Below are 25,622 nucleotides of genomic sequence, written 5' to 3' on the forward strand. Positions count from 1 at the left end.
GCCTAGCAAGTATAACGTGGAAGGGATGCCATCGATCGTACTTTGTATATACGCGGGGTCCATGTCCGCTAAGTATCAACCCCTCTACCATACTTTACATTCTTCTTTTACAACTAGGCGAGAGTTATTTATGACCTACTTTGTCAGAGATTATTGTTTTTAGATTACCTTCTTGTTTTTTACTTAAAAATTATTGCTTCTGGTAATTGAGACTTCAATCGTTAGGCATACAATTCATTTTTTAATTTGCGAAACTTTGTTCTTTTTAAATTCGTGGGGTACATTTATTAGGACCTTTCCCTCGAAGTTTAATTTCTTTATTAAAATTCTATACTTGTAATTATATAATTGGAATGTAAGTAACAGAGTATATCGTATTATTATTATATCTTGATTATATTTTTACGTTCTTTAATTTTAAATAAATGCGCTTTCTTTAAAATAGCGGTGCTGTTACCATCTAGCGGCTTGCGGTACAACTAACAAAGCCGAAAATTCTGTTTTTTAGTAAAAATAGCAACTTTTGAGACTCTTTGGAAAGCATAGATCATTTTATAGACATATTGCAATATAAATAATGAGCTCTCAGTATTCATAAAATGTTAAAATGAAAAATGCAATTTCGGCCAGCGATCAGAGATCTATAAAGACTGGACGGTGTATCGCATGACACCAAGGAAATCGTCGGTGGGAAAATACACGAAAATTTACCGATTGCCGAAGGATCGATCAATAAGCCGGCATCTTATCAATCGGTGTGGGTCTCGTCTGTGCCTATAGTCAATGAATTTGCTTGATCATTTTCATGGATCACTATTAGATGGCGCCAGGAATACGTTTTGTGAACGTAGAGAAAATCAGGAGCGGCTAGGGGCGAGTTACTTAGGGGCGCAAACGTGGGGTGCTCCATCTCTGCAACAACTACTGACCCGTCATATTGATCGACCTGGATCCGCAGTTCGTCTCTATCCGATTGCGCGACTTGGGGTGGCGCTTCGTGGAGACCGCGCCGCGCGACGACGCGACGCGACGCGACGCTTTTCGACGCTTAAACGCGCTAGCGTAGTCGCAACAACCACTGCGCCCGTTAGCACCGCATCGTCCTCCCTTACGTGGAATCGTCCAGCGCCATGCTGGTTGGTGGTGCCGAAATCGGGAAAGAACGTTGTTTAATCGACGACAGTTAAGGTGGCCTGCTGAAATACACGCAAGGGTCGAAGGGTTGAAGTGTCAGTCTCTGCTCGTCGAGTTCCGGTTTCGTTGAACGGTTGAGTATTCTGGACCGTCCTATTAGTTGTGTACGTATCGACGAGGATTCGAAAGCAGCAGCTTCAAGATTTTTTATCATTTGCTAGTTAAATCGATTTAAAGGGTTGATTTTGACGTGAGTGCATCCGGAATGCATGGTAACTATGGTGAATGTTCAGTTGCAGTTTCAATGTCGCTTGAAATGTAGGAAATACATGTAAAATAGGAAAACGTCGAGGACCGCGTGTGAATTAGTGGCTGTGTTGAATTAAAATTAACACCAATTCACGGGATTAATTGGTTCATTAGTTTCTTTTCTGCTTCTTGCTTGTTTCGAGGAGAACACTAGAACTGATTGGTGCATCTCGTAACTAGGAATTTAATGAACATGCGACGAATAGGAAATTGTTACTTTAATTCTGCATGCACTTAGATGTTTGTTTAATTAATCTTCTTGGTTTGTCTTACTTTCTGTGTTACGTCGTGCAAGTGTTAGATGTAACGTTCGATTGAGAGTGACAGTGATTGATCTGATCATTGCACTGCTTATCCGCTAAATTTCCTTTATTTTATTAATATAGTTCAATTTTAATTATCAATTTCACGTAACGTCTTGCTTACATAAGGAAGTTATGTTTTCTTCGGGTACGGATAATAGTACTACCACCTTGACTTGGTAATAGTCTTTTTCTTGACTTTAAGCGTTGAAGCCAGTGCATGCGGGTGGAAACCTGTGAAAATCCAAGTTTACTATTAATCGACACATTTGAAATTGTATTACAGCTATCACGAAATGATACTAAAGTGTTTGCATCTGTAACATCAATCTGTTCTCTTCATTATCCCCTTCGATAATTGATTTTTTATTTTTATTCTTCATTTACATAACTTTTAAATAATGCATTCGAAAGTAATATTCTACAGTTATTAAGGTGCCTCATTCGAATAGGGAACGTTTTAAGCAAATTATTAAAGGTATCAAGTAGATTCTGCTATTAAAATTGGTACAGGATTTCACACGCTACTTTCAGCAACAGGTGTCCAAATTTTAATCGTCATTACGAACGATATTGGTTAATAAAAATTGTATGCTCCATTGGTCAATCAATTGACGGGATGAACTCTTGAAATGTTCAATATTTTTCGTCAACATTTTTCTTCCATTCCTCACGCAATCACATTATGGTAGCAGAGTATCCATGAAGTTTGCACGAGGCGTTTGCTGTTCACTTTATTAAGTTGCATATTTCATATGAATGTTCTCTGTTATGCATCTCGTGTTTCAAGCGTCCATTTCATCTTCCTTAGTACAAACATTTCGATGCGAATGAGCTAGCTGTACATATTGTCTTATCAATCAATTGTTTGATAGCCATTGATGTTTGAACCATTATGCGAGATTGTGTTCCATTCGAATGTTGAAATGATACACGCTTATTCGAAGGAAAGTTTTATTTTATTATGCTAATTATACATGTATAGATCAGAATATATATATTTTCTAAAAATTTATGTTCGAAAATTGAGTTCTAATGTTCCCTTCATTCTACTTTAAAGCTAAACCCAACTTATTATACTTATGATAAACACAAATATATGAACATGAATAGCAATTGGCTTGAATTAAAAAATTGTCCAGTCCAAGGTCGGTCTATTCGGTTCAATTAAAGTAGATTACAGACTTCCGTTTCAGCTCGTGTTTGAAATGTATCCTTTTTGAATATGCATCAAAATATTCAATAGAAATTTTGTTCAGTTCGAATCGCGTTAATGATTGATCGATTGACGATTCATTTAGAAACGACGAATCTTTCTCTTGAAATTATTTCAGAATCGTCAGTCTCTGCACGGTGACATAAGATTGACACGGTGTTCTCCTCGCACAGAAAGATGAAGTCACGACACTGTGACGGAAGACACTGTTCAAAGCTGGACGATCGTATTTCCTCGTAGCAGAATGTCAAAAGAATTGAATCTGAAATTTTGAGCCACGTATTACTTTGGCCAGTGGATGTCTAATCGTTTCATAGGAGGCTCTGAGTTATCTTTCGTACGTGACAGAGGACCAAGAATACTCGTCGGTGTTTCAAGCGAAGGTAATTAGAAAGATTTTCATGTACCTTGTTATCTTCAGACTTTAATTTTTATTAGAGTTAAAATTCTGTTGATTTGAATGGTGTTGGAAAAAATCATGAAAAGTTTTGATTGAAGCAGAAAATCAATTAGTTATTTATAAACTTGAGGGAAGCGCAGTTTCGTTGAAAACTTCAGGGACTGCTTGACCTCGAACTTCCTTAGCTCTATACATTTTACAGTAAATAGAAATTCGATTTCTCACGGAAAAGCTAAGTGAAACGCGAGGCGTTAAGTTTGCTCGAGATTAGATGTATAAAAGTTTGTTCTATAATCAAATCGACGCGCGAGTTCGGACAGAATCCATATAAGTTTTGTAATAAATGACTCTTAAGGTAAACAATCGGCTAGAAACCTTAGTGCACAATGCAAATCAAAATCCTTTTTAATGGATTAGACGCTTAACGTCGCTTCTATCGTCAAGTACTTCACTGTACGAGCAAACATATGCCCCTTGCCACATCAATGTTGCACAAAGGGGAAGACTGTATCTACCACGAAACATCTATTATTCTGCTCTCTATTATTCCTGAAGGAGCATCTGTTATTCTACACGAGCTGAGATAAATCATCAGATCAATTTCGTTTAGTATCTTTGAAAAATCTCTGATATTTTAAATATGAAGTTATTTAACGAAATTCTTTTATTGATTATTGTAATTCTCTATTTAAAATTGGACAAAAATTGGATAAAATTGAATAAAAGATACAAGATTTCTTGATAATATTTATGTCACGCTGTTGTTTGCCAACGGTGTCTTGATAAGATATTGGATAGAATGAAATAGTAAATCTAGGAAAAGGAAGATGCGGTATTTTGTTGGCTCAGCTACGTACCGCAGTGTTGTTTGCCGCAAGATTGCGTGAAAACCAGAACATACTGACCCAATTACTGCTTTTAATCACCAGAATTTATTAACAGGTTGAACACTTTGCATTATTGATGCAGTAGTACTTTTCTTTATTGTTTTCATTCGTTATTTAATCGTATCAAATTTGTGACGATAATCATTGATAATTTTGATCGTAATCATCCTATTAGGGAATAAGGTATTCGTGAATCTTTGAACTATTCGTTAATAGATGAGACATTTAAACTTGAAGAGTATTCATTTCACTGTCTAATAGACACGTTAATTGACCTTTTGCTTGATCATGGAACACCCACATAGAAATATCGATTTTCTAAAACAGGAGATTCTATTTCAGCTTTGATGTGATTTGCCTGTCGATTACGTTCGATTGCGAGTAATTAGAAGCGGTCAGTGGTTAGAAGCGAATTAGAGCGAGGGGTTGAGAATTGCATCTTTCTTTTTCCTTTCTTTTTCAGTCGAATGCGACTCCGCAATTTGCATCCGGTGCACATTTTTACTGTAGGTGTAAGTTCGTGACACGGTATGAAGCTGGACAGGAAGTAAGAAGGCAGCCATACGTGGAAAACATGGGGACGAATCAGTTGATAGTGGGTGAGTTTTGACAGCAATTGTTTGTTGTATCTTTTCTACAAATCCGAATTGATCTCCCGAAAAAATGTAATTTATTATTCGTGTTGTTTCATTCACTTATTTTTGAAGGAGTCCCGGGCACTTTAAACGTACATTATAAGCACAAACACAAAAAAATTGATCAAATAATTTAAGCGAAGATATGTGTATCATAATTTTCATAGGATAAGATTTTAATGTAATTTTCGAATTATTCAGAGAATTATTTTTATTTCTGCGTTTAGATCATTTTAATTGCAATATAAATGGATGTTTTGATAAAATTTTGTGGTAGCGTTAGCGAATCTATCTTCGTTTAATTCATGCTATATACAGAAGCAATAGTGGTAGGCTATACTTTGTTTATAAAAAATAACACTTAATCCATTACTAGTAAATACTAGCAAAATGTGGTCCCTTTTTGTGAATACATTAAAATTTAGATAATTATTATTTTTTAATTTTAATCATACCAACGATATGGACGACACTATGTTGGCACCATACAAATTCAGAAACTCGTGTGTCTGACCATCGCGCGAGATTTCAACTGTGAAAATTCGTTACATGTCGCTTTACACCGTTCAAGCCTGCTAGTACTATTTCTCCTTGAAACAATAATTGTGCCTGAATAGTTAGATACAAATGGAACTGTGCTTTATCGATTGTTTTGGAGGTGATCGAGTGCACTGCTCCGGGTGAGTGTGCAAACGACGAAAACGCAAAAGCAGACATAAGTCGACCTTACCATTAGCGTAGATAAGGGTGGATTTACACTACGTGTCGTTGGCGACAAGAGTACTTTAAAACTTTTTCCCGTGGTTTAAGTGGAGGAAGGTGTTCTTCTGAAACGACCATGTTAAAACAAATTTTAAGTAATTTATTTCCCTTATTTGTAATCCCAGTAATTCTTAATTTGCTGCCAACGACACGTAATGAATATATAACTTCGTTTGATTGTGATTGCCCCCATGGACTATCTGTGCGTAGATTGTTCAGAAAAATAATATTTTAGAATCAGTTACATTGGTAGGCCCCTGTGCACGAGGTACGTACAAATATGTTCTTAAAGTTAATGAAAACGATGAAAGTTTCAACCGATGATCATCATTTCGTCATTAATTGCATACTTTTCATACAAACTACAAGAAAACGATGATATGTAGTTTTTCAAAAATCAAATTTAGCTGTCATGTTTACAAGATATTAAATAAAAAAAATGTTTATTTCAATAATTTTTATCACTAAAGTTAATGAAAATAAGAAGTTAAATTACACGAGAAAACATTCACGTTTCATAAGACGAAGAACCAAGAAACTCTTGACACGTAAGTCGGATATTATTGACCTATTCTACTTCCACGAGTTTCAGTCGCGCTTTACACTACTTTGAAAATGAATGAAAATTTCAAGTACAAACTCTACAGACTAACACTACATTCGATCATTGATACTCTACTGTACTATAATTATAATTTTAATTATCAAGATATCTGGATATTTTAATCTTGAAAAAATTATTAAATCCTCAAGTAAAAGAAATCAGTAGATGAAGAAATGATTTTTTCTAGAATTAATTGTTAATGAAAAAAAAATAAAATATTTAGATATCAGGATACTCTGTGAACGTCTATAGTTACAATGAAAATTAGATGCAACCACGATAAATAGAACGAAGATAGTAGCAGTAGGAACGATAGTGGTAGTTCTAGCGATGTGCACCCTTTTTCTGTTGTTCATGATTATCATTTCGTAGACATCCTCAGTGAAAATGATCTTTGTCATCGTCTAAAACAGTGGCCAATGTTTCGTTTCAGCGGCAATTGTACTCGCGGTTGCCACCGTCTGTCGCGCGGAGTGCCAGAGTGAGTGATCAAGCCAGCTTCTCTTCAGTGTCCTTCTCATCGTTGTCTGCCAACGTTAATCTGCAGGGCTTATTCTATGAACATTTAATTCAATTATTTTTCCTTCTCTTATTTTTTTACATTCGTTTAATAATTATTTGCGTAGGATCGACAGATAAATTAATTTTATTTTGCCCTTGCTTGTAATTTCATTTACAAATTCTTTATTATTTGTTTCTAATTTCTCAAGCATATCGTTCTGCATTTTTTATTTTAGAAACTATAATGGAAAGAGAAATGGTATTTCATTGTAATCATGTTTTGCAGCTCGTTCTGTTTACTGCTACGAATGCGACTCGTGGACGGATCTCAGATGCAAGGATCCATTCAACTACACCGCACTTCCGAGGGATCAACCACCCTTGATGACTTGCAATGGTTGTTGCGTGAAAATGGTTCGCAACGCAAAGTCACGTAAGTGCCATTTGCGGAACGTTCGCTAAAATTCTGATTGTTAGGCATGCAAATAGGTAATCATGAAAATTTTGCCTCTTCGATCTTTTCTAACTCTACGAGTTGAAAATTAATTAGCGATAAAAATTTCTGATTTGTTCACAGCGTATGAGAGCGTAAGGCGGACCTGTACGTCGCAGCTACAAATAAACTTATTCATGGTGGACCACGTGTGCATGATGGAAAGTACCGGCACTGGTCACATGTGCTTCTGTGAGGAGGATATGTGCAATCGTGTCTCCCCGACCTCGTGTTCGAATCCCGTACTCCTGTTGATCCTGTCGATCATCCTTGTACTACGCTCGGTCATTTTAGGGAGCCCAGCTTGCTTTGTAGAACGTTGCAATGGTCATGTCGTATAACACTGATTTTACTCGATTCACCCCGCCAGTGGTTTGCGATTCATATCCTCGTAGAATTTTAGTTTTAGTCGGGGACTAGAACTATCTTCGGGACGAACGATTCTCTCTGTACAGACGCGTCTTTCTTTCCAACGTGATAACGAGCGAGAGGTAAGATATACGTGTTTCGAAGAAGAAAAGAGGCTCGATCGATCCTTCGGTGATTCAAAGAAGTTTTCAGAAACTTGACAAATATAATATATCGTTACATATCGAACGATACTCTTTTCTTGTCGAAAGAAAATTTTGCACTCTGTTTCGCTCATCCCGATCCTCTTTGGCGTAATCGGTAGCGAAAATTTTCGACCGTGTTTTTCTCTAGATATATCATTCGACTCTATCACTTTCACGATTTAACCCCGCTCCTTTTGACGGCTCCCCGATCGAGTAAAATTTATTCTCATTAGCTTTGAATGATTTATGCCTTCTTTTTAATCGGTACCAGAGAAGTTGTAGATTGAATTTTTGAAATTGGAAATGGAGGAAAGTATGTAATTCATGCTTCACAGAATTGAATCAGCATTTCTGAGATGATGTAGCTGTGATTTTCTATTTGACGAAGTAATGCTGCATGTATTCTAGAATTGATCACCAAATTACGATCGAATTTCATTTCTCCCTTTTTATTTTGAAAAAGCATCGTTCTGTAGTTTTCATAGGCACTTTGATAACCGAATCGAATCGATACCGATACCCGCGGGGAACATCATATATCGACAAACATTTTCCAAATGTTTCTCATCAAAGTTTCACTGGCTTGTTGTTTTTCTGTTTCACATCAGATTCGTGGTATAGGATCGCGAAAATACGTAGCTGTAATACTTGCAACGTTGTTCGATTATTGCAAAATCTAGGAGTTAATGTGTTTTTAGCTGTATCGATTCACACATTGTGCGCACATCTTGCACTGGGAGTGACGGATCTTCAAAGGAAATCTTTAAATGACGAAGGATGATTTAATCGAGGCACAGAGAGACGCGATGAAAATCATTCGGATGCATAGAAGTCGATTGTTGGTGTCATTCAATATTCTTGAAGTATGTTAGTAAAGTTAACACATTATATCAGTATTTGATAGAAATTTGATACACAATGTTTATACAACGATTTCAAACACGTTTTCGCAAAGATACACTAATCTTTGGGAAAATAATTCTATAAAATTACTCGTTAAGAGTTTTTCAATTAAAAAAAATTGAAGATTATAAAATGCACAGTATGCGACATTCGATATCTATGCACGTACCTTGATTCTTAATTAATCATTCTATTTGTAGAAAATTTTAGTGTCTCCATCACTCTGTCTCTCTCTCTCTCTCTCTCTCTCTCTCTCTGTTTCTCGTAACACGTTTGTATCGTACGTTTTCCTGTTCTTTATCACTAATGTCCCGTATTACATTTATCCATTTGCCATTTTTAACGAGACACTAGTGTTTCGCGCCTCATGCACCATACGAAAGTGAAACGGGAATGGCTCATAGTACACGGAGCTTAAGGTAGACAACAGTTAGGCATGGTTTCAGCATGTCCATCCGACGGCAACGTCACGAAAATTAAAGCAGCGACTTCGGAAGCCGAGCATCAGCAGCCAGCATTTTCGAATTCTACGTTCCTCGACTTTGCTTGCGCGTGTGCCTTACGAGAAACGATATTACCATTCCAAATGGCACGAGTTTAAAGGTAGCCATTTTAGAATTGAATTTATCTCTTTTTAGTTTGTCTTTGAATTTTTCAAGGATAAAATGTAATCAAAATAGGGGTGATACAATTTGTCATTTTGAAGGGTAATATTGTAACAGAAACTTGAACCACCTATATAAAAGTACCATTTCCTTGGAAAATTAAATTTTCATGAAATTTTCAAGAATTAATTGAAAGTTGGTGGCAGTTTCTGTTGGATCAATCATCGAAAGACACACGCGCGTGTGTGTGTGCCATTGTAGAATTAGTGAGTTCTGCAATCACGTATTTAGCAGAAGTGTGTCCACACGTAGACAGGTGCGAATTTGAGTGCATGGATTGTAGCACTTTCAGTAATAACGCATCGAGAGTCATGACAGAGAAACAAAGAATAAAGAAATATTTATTCCGTAAATTACTTCGTACATTACAATTAGAGATTTGTTTCTTCTGTCCAATGACTTTCGACTCGGCGTGCAACACTTTGCATGACACTTGCATGAATCTGTTGTTAGTACTTTTGCGAAAGATAAAGGATTCCAAGCCCGTAGCTGTTGTTTCGAAAGAGAAGAATCCTGAAATTTCAATGTTTCCTTAAACTTTCAACGAAGTGTCTTTGTTAAAATCGGATTCAGTTTCTCGATCGAAGTTCGGCTGAGAACTAACAAACCCGAACACGAAACCCTCCACCCTGACGAATGCAACGCGAGGCAGATCGAACTAACAAAGCACAACGTGGGCCTTCAGCTTCGAACGTGCCACGCCAATCGCGCATACGTAAACGCGTTTCCCTTCGATCGCTTTCAGGCTTACGATAATTGCGATCGCGAGGATTTCGCGGGGCACGCAACGAGGATATCGTTCGAAGAAAGCGACGTTGACTCGCTCGATGGTACTCGTGAACCGAGCTTTCGACCACGCGATTGACTGGAGGATACGGCTGGCACGGCCAAGTTGAACGCGCATGTCCTCACAGAGAGGCTTCATCTTCGAAGCCTCTTGCCAAACAAGCTTCGGTGCTTGCGATGAAAAGCGAGTTAACCGGTAGTTTCTCTGGCAAGCCATGCGGCTCGTGTCGCGTCATTTGTTCATTGTCGCACGCGCGGCTGCGAGGCTACTTCTCTCGAATCCATTTTTCTCGCGTTTACTCTTATTATTCTGCTCCTTTTATTCCCGACATGCCGTCGTGCGGCCGACCAACCATTGCCTGTTGTAAGAAAAAATTGTATTCGAAATTAACATTAACCCTTCCTGATGGATCTTGCTCGTCGAAAACGCAACAGGCACACTAGGGACGCTGCAACGGTGGCGCTGAATCAGCATGTGACACGAGTGAATCTCATTTTTAAGTTTGGCCTCGCAGCTGGATAGAATCCACGTATTGCTACCGATACCGTGTACCATGCGAAATAGTGGCGGATTTCAAACAGTTCGATCGAGCACGATTTGGATCTGATACGTGAGAAACTGCTACAAACGCGTCGTATCTATGTGACATTTTTTTATTCTATTTTACAGCATGCTTTATATATTGTCAGATGTCGGATCTGTTCGTCTCGATCGAGACTATTTTATGATTTAAAAAAAAAAAAAAACAGGCTCGATATTTTAATTTTTTTTTTTTTATTCTCTTCTGTTCGCCTATTTACACAAGCGCTTGCATAAGAGTCGAGCAGATTATCATCGATGTATACAATTTGTTTGTTAAAGATCAATGTTTATATTGCGCCGAGATATCAACCTACGTATCGATATGCTCTATACTTTTATCTCGATGTTGGTGAGCATTGGTATATGATGAATATTTAACGATGCAAGTGTCAAGAACCCATCTGTCTTTGCGTGTCGATGTGTATCGATTGTGTGTCGTTGCCCCGGGATGTTAATGACCCATTGATTCTTCGTTTATGTCATTTCGATTGATTTTAAGACGATTCTAGAGTATACTTGATGGCATGAAATGATGTTTCGATGGTTAAAGTAGCGTTTTAAGCAGCACGTAAATTCGTCCTCTCCCATATTGCTCCAAACGGACACGATTTATCTCATCAAAGGTTTACGATCAACGTCTTCTGATTCCTTGAAGACGATCTTATTGTTCCAAACGAGGACAAACCGAAGAGATAGGTATCTAGTTCGTAAGAAAATGGAAATTGATCATTAGCTGTCTCGTTCAATTATCGCGTATTGGTTTAACCCTTTGCACGTTCCTATTAAATATCAACTAATTAATGAACAATAAATAATTTATATATAAGTAGATCATTAATTCATGAGCTTCTGCGTAAGAAAATTAACGCTTAAGCTTTTTAACCGCGGCAAAGGGTTAAACAAACCGATTCGATTTGACGAAATTTGAAAATTTTCAATTTTTCCTTGTTGAAACGACTTTTTAATATCGTTATTGGAACCTTCTGCGAGGAGAAGAGAACATAATCGCAGGTGATAGAGTAAAATAATTTTCCTTAATGCACATATCGTTGCCTTCGCGTAATAATAATAATTTTTCGATAATAATAGGATTATTGAAGCTAACGTTGGATAGTTAAGCGCTGTTTAATGGTAAGCGTGATAGTAAGAATGTCGAAAGAGTAAAGATATAAATCGAGGGTACGAAAGCTTTGAGAGTGTTTATCGAGACGAAAGCTGTTGATAAAGAATTATTTGCCCTAGTGTTTATTAATTTTTTACCAGATGTAGTGTGATAGCGGTAACAAAGACCATGGTTATAGTGTTAAGCAGTGCTTAGCTATAATTGAAATGATCACATTTCGAAGCGTTAATGTTGAACACGTAGTGTTAATCAAGTACCTTGGTACGTATGCGACGGTGAATTTTTTTCATTGTTCGTTGAGAAGCATGGGTAATTAAGATTAAAAAAAAAAAGAAAATGGAAATCATATTCCGTGTCATTTATTCTTCTAACAAAATTATCAAATCATTAGGGTTTAAACCTTAAATTAACGTAAAGGAGTACGTGGAAATTTTGAGGAAAAATAACGGGAATCTTTCTAAATTCTGGGAAATAATATGGTATATTATCCATGCAAATGTTGAAAGTATTATTTAAAGGGTACGGTGCAATATTGCTCCAGTTACGAATAGAAATGTTTAAGAAACGGTATATGAATGTTATAAAACATTATTCAAAATTAGGAGGGAGCGCACGGTTGTATGAGCATATTTTAATTTAACAATTGTTGATACGATTAAAAAATAATGTATTGTACCGTCGCGATTTTATTGTTAAAGGCGAGTATAATAGAGTACCAGATGCAAAAAAAAAGTGATACTTTGTTGACTTACCTCAAATATACATGTATGTGTACTTACATATACGTTTCTCCCTTTTTCTTATGTCACTTATGTCAAAATTTAAACAGAACTACTGATAAAGTTAGCTGACTACCATAAGATAAATTGTTTGGGATACATTTTTTCAGATATTGGAAAGAATGATAAGTGTGGCCTAGATTGGCCTGACCTATTGTCATGTCGTATCGTGATTCACAATAAAATTTATATATTAATGAACCTACTTTTACTTAAGTTTTAGGTTTGCTAATTTTATTTTAGGTAAGCTTTATTATTATTATTATTATTATGGATACACCCTTAATTTAGGTGAAATAATGAAAGGTGGACGTGGAAGAAAATAAAAGGCAACAGAGACAGTAAATTAAGATTTATTATCGCAGCTAATTATTTTTTTTATCAGCAATTTGTTGCGAGGCCTATGAAACGCCACATTTAAATCTGAACAACATAGAATCCATCGAAGACACGAAGGTATACATTCAGTCAGGAATCGACGGGATTCCATTTACTTTGCTAATTTTTATTCTTTCTTCATACAATGGCCGCATTTTTTACAGATAACGTCCTCCTCGTCCTCCTTCTTCTTATCGGGATTTTCATGTTGATCGTGCATCGTTGATAAATCACCGGTGTATGGACGATGACCGATCGCACCTATTGTTTCACTCCTGGGCAGACTCACTTCTGTTGGAATTATGGACGTTAAATCGTTCGAATAATCTTGAGAGCCATTTACTACTCCGTAATTTGAACGGCATTTAGAAGGTTGCCTTTTTAATGATTTGTCCGTTTTCTCGGTATTTTGCTCTTCTAATTGAAACGTAGAGCATTCAGCAGAAGTATCTGTTGATAAAATTAAAGCAGGAAATTAAAGATATTGTGATCTACTGTTCTTTGCATGAATTAAGCAAATACTATTCTATGTATGAGGAAATGAATGTGAATTACTAGCATTAATTAGTGTTGCTTGCCATTAGTAGAATGATTGGTATCAGATCCTGTTTCACCGCTGCAAGAAGGATCTTCGTCTTCCTTTAATGGAAATTCAGAGGACATTTCTATGGCTGGACGGCAACAAGCGTATCCCTGAAGTATATATAATTAATTACATTAATAATTATAAATAATATAATTGCGATTTACTATCTTCATTTACCTGTACAAGGTCCATACGTGAATCTAAAGAAAATTGCTTTCCTGACATGAGTATCCCTCGAATTCGACGACGCATAGCTGAAAATATAATTATATTATCAAATACATTTATTCAATAAAGATTCATTACATTAAATATTGATTTATACCATTAAATAGTTATTTTAGGATTTTTTAAGCTTTAAAGCGCGTTAATTGTTATTAAAATCAAAGCATGGTATATTTATTAATTATCTTATTAGGTTATAAGAAGATAAATGGAAAGAATTATTTAAATAATTCAAAAACTATAGAAGAATATCATTCATATCTACGCGCTTGCCGCGGCTTGCCGCGGATTGCCGAGTGGTACCGAAAGCCACCGAAGATGCACGATCGTCGACCGTGCACTTTCCCCTTCAGTACGACGGTGGCGCCCCAACTAAGCAGACGTCCGGCGAAAGATCGCGCCAGAAAATTGAAATATTTGTTTCTAATTGTGTGTAATTAGTTAAAAGAGTGTGAAAACTGTGTGAGGACCTGCCTCTTGATGTATTCAACGTAGCTGCCATTCTCCAAATATTGGTAAGTACCTTTAACTTTGATAAGCGTCCTAAATATTCTAGACTACCTTCAATCGACGCGTCATGCCATGTGCGTGTTAAATTCTGTCAACTGTATTGTCGTATCTTGTTGATTTTACGAACTGTCATGTTATCAAAATACATCTATTACATTTATTGTTCATTATCTCCGTTTATTACAATATTCGGATGATAAATCTTATCTCTACGAGTTCAGTTGACAATCATTTAACCACCATTGCAATTGAAACGTCTTGTCGTCGTTACAAGTTTTATAGTTTTAAGATTAATTTAATCATAGTTTGCAATATTTGCGTACAAGTTTATGACATTCTATTGTAACTAAATAGAAGTATTATTAAGACTTGAACGAAAACAACAAAATTTGGCGTCCTGCCGACAACACGTTTTCGTATGTATATTTCGCACGTGGTTTGCGTAGGTGGCGCTGGTATCTAGTTTTTTGGCGGGAAGCATAACCCTATCCCATACGAACGCGTATTATTTTCTTGATCTTTAGAAATTTCCTTTCCGTATTTAACGTTGCCGTGTAATAGAATTGGATAATAGAGATTATAAGTGCGTGCTACGAGCTTGGCTCAGGCATGTAAACACTACTCGATACAAGACTACGGTTTGTTTTCGTTTCTTTTACCTGGACTGTCTCGAGCCTCGAGTCTCAGTTGACCGAACGCCTTAGTACATTCTTCAAACACATCTGCTGTATCGTAAATAGCAGCAAAGCTACCGTTCACGATTTTCGGTGACATTGGTGAATTAGCTAGCAAAAGACTCGAGCCAAAATTTTCATTCTTTTCTCGAGTATCTGTAAATTGAGAATTCCATTTAGTATTTAATTTATTTCTTTTACTATTGATCAGATCACCTATTACTTCTTGTTATTTCGTTTCAATTAACAGTCGTGCTAATAACACGGTTGGAAAATTAATTAACTTAATGTAAGAATGATGAAACGATAAATAACTTAAAACACGTCTTACCTCTGCCTTCTGTACTCCGATAATGGTAGATTTTACGGAAATAAGGAAGAAAAAAAGAAAACAGAAATAAAATAATTAAAAGTGAAATTGTTTATTGTATTATGTACAGTCTGTTCGGTGTATGTGCGTATGGTTACCAATTTTAATACAATAGTACAACAAAAATATGAAATAAATAAAAATTCAATTAATATAGACTCTTGTCTTGCCGGATGTGTACAATTTAATATGTAAATGTAGCATTCGTTTTTGTTCAGTAATCAATTATATGCATATAAAAAGATGAAAATTTAGAAGCTTTAAAATTGATCATTTTCACAATGAATAATACCAATTGTAACATTAATCCTTCCATTCTTTGATTTTTATTCCCCGATAAGCACAAAAAAAAGGCAACATAAAACTTCGTCTATCTAAAAATGCTGAAACAGAATGTTGTTTTTAATCAAAAGATAAGCTTTCGTGTTTGATGTTTCTATGAGAATCAGTGTATACGGTGTTTACCTTTATATTTTAGAATTAGCAGGGAATAGGTTGTATCAGATCGGATCGTTTTGATTTCTTTTTACCTGCTAGTGGAACTTTAGTTCGTACAGGAGAACCAGAAGTCTCTCCGAGAATTTCGTTTGCTGTATTTCGTATTTCAGCCCAGTCTCTTAAGATATCCTCGTTAGTAGTGCTAAAAATATTATCAAAATAAATAGAGAAATAATGCAATTAACATTGAAGTTAAATAAATTTCTATCTAGTGTTAACTTACTTGGTTGAGGTTACGGTGAATCTAATCACATATTTTCCGTGTAAAGCAGCCGGCACACAATGCACTCGACCTCTCGAGTTTATCTTTTTCAATAAACACTCGGTTAAACTATTTTCTCCGCGAAGACGAAACACGACCAATCCCAAATGTCTCGCTGCAGGAATTTCGAAACGTGCGTCGGCTAATACCAATGCTTCGAATTTTTGTGCCAATCTAACGCCCTGCAATAATCGTTTGATTATAATTAGAGATAAATAAATTCAGTATCAGGTTGTCTATTTTCTGACAATGAAATTTGATTTTTAACAGATAGAAAAGGTGACATAATAGAAACCTCGCGAATATGCTTTTGTAGGCCGGTAATTCCAAAGTTTCTAATGACGAACCATAGTTTCAAGGCTCTGAATCTCTTTGACAATGGGATTTGCCAGTGCTAGAATCATAAACGATAACAGTTGCATTTTATGAAATAATTTTGCGAACGTTTGATAGTATTATTTGAATTTATTCTTTAATTACCATGTAGTCGATGGCAAGTCCTGAAAATAAATCAAATGTCTCATTTAGTTAACATATTAATTTACATGAAATACAAAAAAGTATTTGATATTTACCTGAATTTTCGTGCTTTAAATACAATGGATCTACGTTAAAGGTTCTATGAAGTGCTTGGCTACTTCTCACCCTGTAAAAGAATGATTAATTATCATTAATTTGTTATGCAATTATATTTCTATTTCATGGAACCTGCTCTTCAAAATTATTAATTTTCAAATTGTAATTAATATTTGATAGAGGTGATGAAAATAAGATGTAGATTCATTGAATTTATTGTAAAATAAATTCTCAGACGTGTGAATTATTCGCCACATCGGCTTTAACAGGCACTCAAACATTATTGCGAAAGTCTGTGAATTATGCAGGGTCGGTCGAACGATTCGGCGGAAATTGCAGGAAGAATGAAAAAACCGATTCTGCATCCGCTGTTCAACCTATAAGTTATGAGAAAGAGGTCGAAAGACGATAATGTTCCGGATTTATGAATTTATCGGATCTGCAACGAGTTGCACTTTTTTTGCCATGCACATTTTCATTCTTCCTATTCATTGACTCTTTTTTTTGTTAGAAACAAAATACTTAAAGTATTGATTTTGAAGAGTAACATTTATCTACTTTCATTCGTGACTCACCACATTGCGGTGCAATCGAAATGCACCATCAGCCATTTGCTAGGATTAAATGCAATTGAATCGACGTATTCTATTCCTTGAAGCCAACCGCGGAATTCGGGGCATACGAATGCACTGCCTGCATATGCTGCATCCGCGTGCAACCACAATCCATTTTGTTGACCTATTCAGAAAAAATAGAAATTGACAATTGTAGAAAATTATGGAAAGTTTCAAAATTCTTGTTTTTTTATTAATAAAAGGAAGTAAATGATAAATTGCATTTTACTTACACACTTCGCCAACTTCCTTCAAATTATCGAAGGCACATGCACCAGTTGTACCCAATGTAGCACACACCTTCATAAATCAATGAAATTTTATATATTAAAAAGTTTAATTTATTATGTCATAAACTTCTTCCATTACAGTTTAATGAATGTTTAAATAATTGAATTCCTCCTTTGTTTCAGTAAAGGCAATTTTATAGACATTATTGGAGATTATAGATTTCCATAAATGATCAATTATCCGATGGAATCATTGCATTGTTATAACGAAGCCTACTGTTCCGTACTCCGTATTTGCTATCTTGAAAAATAGGGGCTTGATAGTCGACGTCCTCAGGGACCAACTAGCGAAAAGACAATCCGCCTTACAACCTCATGTCCGCCCTCTTTTCTACTCGAACTACTGGCAACTCTGGCAAGGTTAATTGGCAGGTTGATCTTTTTATATTGCAGTACCACTATCCACCCTAATGACGTTAATTGGAACCGCGGAGTACGTGTACCTCCTCATGAATTGCTTCTTAATTTAATCGACTATTGTATAATATTATTGATGAAAAAGTCGAAGGGATGAAAAAAATGTATTGTTAAAAAAATGACATAGGTCCATAAATTAATTCTAAAGCAAGAATAAAAGCTACGTTTCTTTCAAGTTTATATTTTCTGTTTGTAATGTAGGACTGTATGCATCTTCTTAGATTCGAAATCAAACAAGAAATCAAGAGAAGTGTAAATATTACAGATTAAACTGTGTATTATGATAACAGAATTTTGCAAATAAAATAATCTGTTTGTTCTGTATTAGGATTGTTTAAATATGTTCTTAGGATATTTTTCTTTGTTTATTAATGGTTTATAACTAATAGTACTTACGAAAAATGGAAGTAAACCTTCAGCTCTATCTCGAGTTATCGCTTCGAGTAATGCCTCTCCTCTCATACTAAGTTCATCATCCGCTTCGATGTATCTCATTCGTACCAAACCAATCAGTCCAGCTTTTTCCACACTGGAGTGAGCCTATAACACACGTATAATTTTCAAATTTAATTAAAAAATAAAAAGATATTTTAAACGTTGTTAGATTTATCGTTAGATAAAGAAGCAATCCTGAGATGCGCTTTCTGAGAATTAATTTCTGAAAGAATTAATCAAAGCTGAGGTACAGGTACTTATTAGAAAATATACTCTTGGGAAAATAGTAGCTTGAGAGAAATAAATATTCAAGGTAGAAACACTTACTTGATCGGAACAGTACCCGACAAGACGCGAATTAATCTCAGCTGGTAAACGGTCTGGCTCATTTTGTTGAACGTCTCTAATGGCTCGAGTTCTTGCTGCCAGTAAGCAAACTAGGGTAGCTTCTGATGCGGTTGTTTGTATCACGCCACCACCTCCGGATCCTCCTGGACGATGTAGAAATTCTTCTGGTAGACCGATCATTTTACCGAGCCAATTCATTACGATCGTCTCCAGTTCCGTACACGCAGGGCTAGAAGCCTTTTCAAACACATTTATTCGAAATGTTTTTCTTATTTAAAAGATAGGAAGAATTAGGGCAATAAGTCATGTAATTTGAAAATTACTAATTTTATGGCGTACATTGTTTAAATATAAAAAAGACGCGTGAAATTACAAACTAAAAGTATATTCAAGTTCTTTGACTCGCGATCAAAGACCTTCCTTTTCAACAGGGATTGATAACGGAAACGCGTATTAATGGTATCAGACAAAACGTCGAACTTGAATAGTACAACTTCCGAACTGCATTCACGAGGAAGTTTCACCTCGTTTCACCATTGTAAACTCATCTCAAATATTCTAAATACATAAAAGATGTTACATACATCTTCATATCATTATCCTTTAACAGGTGAATTACTATCTCGTCTATAGGTGTCAAGTTAATTTCCATATGATTTTCATTTGATAGAGAATGATTAGAGAATGAAAATTAAATTTTTATCTTTAAAATTAATATTGACATTAAAGCTAAAATTGTACAAATGTCACTGATAAATTAAAAGAACAAGGAGGAAAATGAAAAAATAGAAATAATATTCTTACCCAAGTGAATCCAAGACAATTGATAGCATCGGCCAGCATATCGGCTAATAAACTAGCAGGTGAATTCAGGGCTGGGAAATAGGCATGCATATGAGGACTTTGCCAATGCGTTACTCCAGGCATGATGCACTTTTCGATGTCTGCAAATATGTTTTCCCAAGGTTCACCATCCACAGGAGCGGATCCGGGTAGAATGTTTCTCAGGTAACCCGGAGAAACAGCCGGGTAAACGCGGCGAGATCTAATGTTCTCCAGATAATCGGCGATGTAGTCCACCACTTCTTTTCCTGACGATGTGAAATCATGTCACGTGTTGTGATAAGTGTTCTAAAGGAAACCCTTCCAACGTCATGTCGAAATCAATCAGAAGACGAAACTTCAATGACGACTTCCATTGGATAGAATCAATTGTTTAACTTTGATAGAAAACCTTAAATCGATTATCTCACACAATGCTCAAGAAAATACTTTCTCTAGTGCAATCGTTGTTTCAAATAGTAATTGTTTCGTTCCCAAATCGTTTTTACGCAACAATGAAATTCGAGTCGCGTTATTTAAACGTTTTCTAAAAGCCACGAGTCAAACATTGTTTCTCGTAAATCTGCAATTTAATTCTAATTTCTTCCTAATGTTACAATATAACACATAGGGTAAATAGAAAGAATGATTTTTTCGTACGAAATTGGATATAAGGAAAAAGGATGTTTCTTTCGGATCCTTTTGCCTAGGATACAAAGATTTAGACTCCGAACTCGGAATCTAACGTATTGGAAATGGTATCGAGTCCATAAAATTCCCCGTAGACTTACTGGCGTTCGGTGATCCTCTCTATTGGCACCGTGACTCTCTTTATTGGTGCCATTTTAACGCCTAGAAACGTATTGTAAGCTCCTTCTTTTATGTGTGAATAGATTACAAGGTTTACAAACGTTTCCAGGAATCGTAAACGTTCGTCACGTTGCAAGCAATTACATTATCAGAATAGTGGTAACGAGAATCTAATTCGATTATTTTCTATGGAGTAGATCAATGGATTTTTCATTTATATAAGTGAAATTGTCTATTTATAGGTGGTAAATTGATGGGTGAAAAATGTTTAATTTTTTAAATAAATTATTTTCACTTACCATGTTGACGGTACTCCTCTAGATTCATGTTATCTGTAACAAAAGTAATGTATACCTGTAATAAACTACCTATTATGATTAGTTTTCCCATATTTCTTTTTACGTGTTACGAAAGAACCGAATTTTCTTAAGTAATTTACGAGACTAATTATAAGCTCCCAGATATGTAGGATTATAACACTGGGGCTTATCAGAATTCTTATCGCAAAGCGCGAGTAGAATAACGTGTATCCACGCTTTCATTATTCTAAAACGTCAACACAATTAAGAAGTACGTTGTAACTAATTGTGACGATAAACTGTGGCTAACTCTTTAAGAATAAATATTCCTGATGGTATAATAGCGTATAATAATATGTGTTAAGCCCCGTAACATCTTGCTATAATACTTTTGTATGCAGGATATTCAGAAAAATTGAAAAATGCAGCTACATATTTCAGGTGCGTTATTGCACTCTAAATTGCATTTTATTTTTAATGAATTTAGCTGATTCTATTAATTATACTTTCAAGTATTTAGTGACGGATAGTATTCTATTGAAATTTACGCGCTGCCAAAATATGACAGTCAAAATGTTAGCAGACGAAAATGAGCACTAGAACAAAGATAAATTCGCTCACCGTTGAATCTCACAACAACCAAATCTCAAAATTTCGATGGCACCGTATCAGGCGCATATGGTGACTTAATTGATTTCACTGTGCGGAGAATCGCGATTCGGGAAGGGAATCGTGGAATTGGCGAAACGTTTCGCGGAAGTATAGCGAAACGACGCAGCGGATTTCAAAGTGCCAACTAGATACGCTTAGTTGCTTTATGCGTGTTGACCTAGCATCAAAGTTTAACGCTACGATAGGTAGTCGCGAATGATTTGTACGGATTCATCATCGATCGCTTGTCACATAGGCCCAGAGCTTATTAGGCTAGTGTCACAAGGCTCTTCGCGGCCTAGAACTAAATCGTACACTTTCCTGGATTCGACTACTCGATCTGACCTTCCTTACAATTTTTCTAATCGTCCAAAATGCCCTTAGAATTCTTTGACAATTACTTTCTGGAATGATAGAAAATTCAATCTGATAAAATTTATTTTAAAAACGTGTCTTAGGCATCCTCTCAAAAAATAATTTCTGAAACTGTTGAATTAGATTAATTGATTAACAAAAGCAGCTTGATTTGGAATTATTTGAAAGTAGAAACAACATCCCTATGTTACATAATCCTGTTTCAAGGAACATAGAATTTCACTTGCAAGTATCATGGAAGTCAGGGGTTGTTTGTGTCTTCTACGACGATGGGACAGTCTGGTCAAGTTGGCATTTCAGTTAAATTCGCAAAGCAAATCCAGAGAACTTTCTAATATCTTTAGTGCACCAAAAGTGTCTAAATTTTCAGGATATAAGAAGAAATTCATTTTAATTTTATATGATTTTAGAAGACGAACAGGTACTTATAAGAGAGTCTTTGTTCTTGTTTCCTTTTTTCGCATATATTATATAAGAAACTGTTCATAAACTGATTTTATTATGTTTGACGTTCATTGTTCGTCCACGCATCCTCTACTAACGTCTTGGCTTTATGAAAAGGATCGAGCAGAGGGAACGATCAAGACGTTATCATCCGCTGATTACACACAAGAAAATAAAAGATCCGGCAGGCCCATACGGGCGTAAAATGGAAAATCGAACATCGACAGTCACGAGGATCTCGAGCTTAAGCCAGAATGACGCTCGACGATATTAAAAGCTCGTCCTTCCACCGTTTCCGTTTCCGACTTTTGTAATTTCCCGTAGCTTTCAGTATTCGAGCGTGATTCGAAGGATTTATCAGCGATGCCTACTGCTTATGCACAACGCGACCAGAGTCCCTCTGTTTTTTCACGCCGATTCGCGATTTCGTCCAAAAATCAAAACTGTCCTGATAGAAATCAAAATTATCGTGATATTTTACCGATTCGATATGCATTCAATTCAAGACACAATAGAATTGTTACACTTTTCTTTTCAATATATATATAGTGGGTTTCATTCATAAAATAATTTAAGTTTAATTAATATATTCATTACCGGTGATGATCAGCAGTGAATTTAATTTGATTAAATAATTAAAAAATGGAAACTTTAGGATAGTTCTAAATATCATTCAAAATGAACTAATACTATATAAAGTATGATGCATAGCTAACTGAAGCGTTGTATTAAAAATTGATATCTAACATCTTCGATAATTCATTTTATCCTATGTCTGACCAGTCATGGGTATTTCTACTGCGGCGGTTAACGCGTTCGCCAGGGATTAATCGTAAGAGCCGTGGACATTCGCCGCGTATATGAAATAATTAAAAATAACATTAATAATATTATAAATATAAATTGAATATAACTTGAATTCAAGCACCCGCTGTGAATTGTTAATAATATAACGCGTTCGTACAAAATCTCTACAATGAATTGACACAATTATTCATAGATTCGTGAATCAAAGTATCTGATTCTAACACCTTCAAAAAAGAACCTTATAAATATTTTCATCACAATTTTCACAATTTCTTAAATACTAAGAATACAACGAAACCTTTGCTCAAAATAGGACCCTCGTTACGTTCAAACATTAATTAGACGATTCTTTACAATTTGATAGCTTAACACTTACAGTGACAAACATAAAATTAAAAGGGTTATATAAAATAATATATTTAAAAAAGTCTGACCTGTTTAAATGCTTCAAACCTCACGACGATGAGAACTGGCAACAGTCGGCGCGTTTGAAAGGGTTGTGGAGAGCAAAGTCCACTTGCAGGAAATTCGTAGCGATCACTTGACTGATGTCGCGAAGGATGATTTTTCGGTGATCGGGAAAACAGATATAACCACGGTTGAGGAGAATCGGTGGAATGCAAGTCGTTCAACAAGTGGCCGCTTTTATACAGAGACGCACTAAGTATAAGGTGTTTTAGCGCAAGCGTAGTGGAGGACAAAGACAACAAGGTACAATTTCAGTGACTAAGCTTTGTGATCTTAAGGGACTACCGATGAACGTTTTTACGATTCTTTGCACAATCTCTTTCTCAATTTTCGTTAAGCACTTTGAAACAGCTTGCTTTTGTTTTTTTCTCGATGTCCAAGTTTTCTTTCATTTTAAATCACCCTGTACTTTTACCTAAGATAGTGCATCTATTATAATTATCTTTCCGGTTTTAACATGCGAACACGATTTTATCAGTGTTCGTGTAATGTTATTGATAAACGTATCGATGGAACTTACTTTGTTTTCAATTGATGTTTTGACATGTTAGAAAATTATTTGAGACAATTACAAGGGGGAAACATTATCAATCTTCGGTGGTAATTTTTTGGAAATAAATACTGATACTCAAATTGTTTTAATTACTAAAAGATTAAACTATATAGATTGTGATTGATGGAATATGTCAAGAATGAAGAGAAGGAAGTACTGAGAAATATTAATGTTTAATAATAAAGAGTAGGTAATTAATTTGGCTATCTTAATCATCTTCGGTATTTCCAAAAATATGAAAAAATTTTATTAACAAAATTTGTCTGGTATAAAGTGATTCCTTTTGTAGGTGATAGGTCTTAACAAATTTTAATGTAATTATATATTTTCTTTTTAAATTAGGGGTACAAATGGCAGATCTTTAAGGAAAAATAAATATAGCATTTACTTTCTGAGAATCAAAACATTATTTCTTTATTTCTAATACGCACTTCAGTGTGTTACACAATATTACGCAATCTAATTACAGAGTATCTTATGTGGATAATAGGACATTCACACGTGTCGCTTTAATACTACAGGTACTTTGTTAAATTCTAAATTAATTTATGTCGTTCTGCTGAAGAATATGTGTTATCATAGTTGCTCGTGCGAGTAATTAAAATCCAACGAATTCAGTTTTATCATAGCCAGTTGTATGTCTCCCCGTCTTCTTCCACTTTATACGACAGCCATTACGGCCATTTTTGAAATTAATATTTACGATTAGCCTAAAGACATTGCGAAACCTGTCAATGTCGAGTATAAAAGTGTTACTCTTCTCCGAATCATTAGCAGAATCATAAAGCAATTTCCAGGGGACTCGTACTGCAAAACACTTGTTTACTAATTTCAACTGATTAATCATGATTGCGCATCAGCGAATAAACATGTTTATCGTTTTACAAAACGTGTAATAAACAGGCCAAATATTCATTAAAAACTTTTTTTCCTTTTTAAATTTTTACTCTGATTTACACTTAAATTTCTCAAACGTTTAGTGCCTCCAATTTCTTCTAAACTGATAAAATGTAACACTTACAACATAAATCCTTTTTTAAAGAAAATAAAAAATAAAAACTCTTATTTTTCATATAAATTACAAATTAAAAACCACAACATTTTGATTAAGAATATTTTAACTTGAAATTTTTAATAAATTTTCATGGTAGGTTTTTTAATTTTTCGTGTTTAATTTTGTAACGAATAAAAAATCTTATATGCAATGAACAAAATAACAAAATTCCCACATTTCTAAATTATCAGCGGCTGATCAGGTAGGTTTTGAATCGACTTGAGCAAAAGTTTATTCTCGAACTGCATTACCTTATACTCCATTCAGTTGACTGTCTTTGAAATACTATTTACTACCAATTGGCGGCACTAAGCTCTGTAAAATCTATAAAACATTAATAATAAACTATTTAAAACAATAATCAATCCCAGATTTTTTATTAAATCGTGAAATTTATAAACCATTCGCAAAGTTGCGCAAGTGATTTCCTTTTATTACAGCAACGGTGTGATCGTTTTGTTAAATTGAATATATTGCTATAATTGATAATAATCTACATTTTACTGCGTTTTCAGAGTGC

General features: G+C 35.3%; 2 protein-coding genes across 12 annotated transcripts; one reads left to right on the top strand and one right to left on the bottom strand.

Moving 5' to 3' along the window:
• The first annotated feature begins 970 nt into the window (after nucleotides 1–970).
• Nucleotides 971–12,837, top strand: LOC114872583 (protein quiver). Of its 9 annotated transcripts, none has more exons than XM_029179914.2 (6): nucleotides 974–1,298; nucleotides 3,080–3,344; nucleotides 4,759–4,847; nucleotides 6,683–6,730; nucleotides 7,037–7,183; nucleotides 7,328–12,837. In XM_029179914.2, the coding sequence occupies exons 3-6, from the start codon at nucleotides 4,823–4,825 to the stop codon at nucleotides 7,582–7,584; spliced, it is 477 nt and encodes a 158-aa protein (XP_029035747.1). In that variant the 5' UTR covers nucleotides 974–1,298; nucleotides 3,080–3,344; nucleotides 4,759–4,822; the 3' UTR covers nucleotides 7,585–12,837. The 9 variants fall into 9 exon arrangements, with proteins under 9 accessions (XP_029035755.1, XP_029035747.1, XP_029035745.1 ...); XM_029179912.2 differs by having other exon boundaries at nucleotides 975–1,298; nucleotides 4,712–4,847; XM_029179919.2 differs by having other exon boundaries at nucleotides 975–1,298; nucleotides 3,135–3,344; nucleotides 4,712–4,847.
• A 136-nt stretch (nucleotides 12,838–12,973) lies between these two features.
• On the bottom strand, nucleotides 12,974–23,625 carry LOC114872585 (histidine decarboxylase). 3 transcript variants are annotated; one of them, XM_029179928.2, is made up of 17 exons: nucleotides 23,462–23,625; nucleotides 20,751–20,783; nucleotides 19,624–19,910; nucleotides 18,799–19,056; nucleotides 18,433–18,576; nucleotides 17,563–17,629; nucleotides 17,291–17,453; nucleotides 16,715–16,785; nucleotides 16,620–16,639; nucleotides 16,435–16,533; nucleotides 16,101–16,321; nucleotides 15,910–16,019; nucleotides 15,341–15,349; nucleotides 14,995–15,165; nucleotides 13,778–13,854; nucleotides 13,593–13,707; nucleotides 12,974–13,464 (listed from the first exon to the last, which is right to left on the bottom strand). In XM_029179928.2, exons 2-17 carry the CDS (start codon nucleotides 20,776–20,778, stop codon nucleotides 13,142–13,144), a joined length of 2,163 nt encoding a protein of 720 aa, XP_029035761.1. In that variant the 5' UTR covers nucleotides 20,779–20,783; nucleotides 23,462–23,625; the 3' UTR covers nucleotides 12,974–13,141. The 3 variants fall into 3 exon arrangements, with proteins under 3 accessions (XP_029035761.1, XP_029035760.1, XP_029035762.1); XM_029179927.2 differs by lacking the exon at nucleotides 23,462–23,625 and adding an exon at nucleotides 21,372–21,586; XM_029179929.2 differs by lacking the exons at nucleotides 15,341–15,349; nucleotides 23,462–23,625 and adding an exon at nucleotides 21,372–21,586.
• Nucleotides 23,626–25,622: the final 1,997 nt, after the last annotated feature.

This window comes from Osmia bicornis, chromosome 13 (assembly GCF_907164935.1).
Source record: "Osmia bicornis bicornis chromosome 13, iOsmBic2.1, whole genome shotgun sequence".
Lineage (NCBI taxonomy): Eukaryota > Metazoa > Arthropoda > Insecta > Hymenoptera > Megachilidae > Osmia > Osmia bicornis.

Coding starts and splice junctions, on each gene's coding strand:
- LOC114872583 (XM_029179914.2), top strand. CDS start 4,823: ATGGGGACGAATCAGTTGATAGTGG. Junction 6,731..7,036: donor CTGTCGCGCGGAGTGCCAGA/GTGAGTGATCAA, acceptor CATGTTTTGCAG/CTCGTTCTGTTTACTGCTAC. Junction 7,184..7,327: donor GGTTCGCAACGCAAAGTCAC/GTAAGTGCCATT, acceptor ATTTGTTCACAG/CGTATGAGAGCGTAAGGCGG.
- LOC114872585 (XM_029179928.2), bottom strand. CDS start 20,778: ATGAATCTAGAGGAGTACCGTCAACATG. Junction 13,855..14,994: donor CGAGGCTCGAGACAGTCCAG/GTAAAAGAAACG, acceptor TTATATTTTCAG/CTATGCGTCGTCGAATTCGA. Junction 13,465..13,592: donor TACCAATCATTCTACTAATG/GCAAGCAACACT, acceptor TTTTATCAACAG/ATACTTCTGCTGAATGCTCT.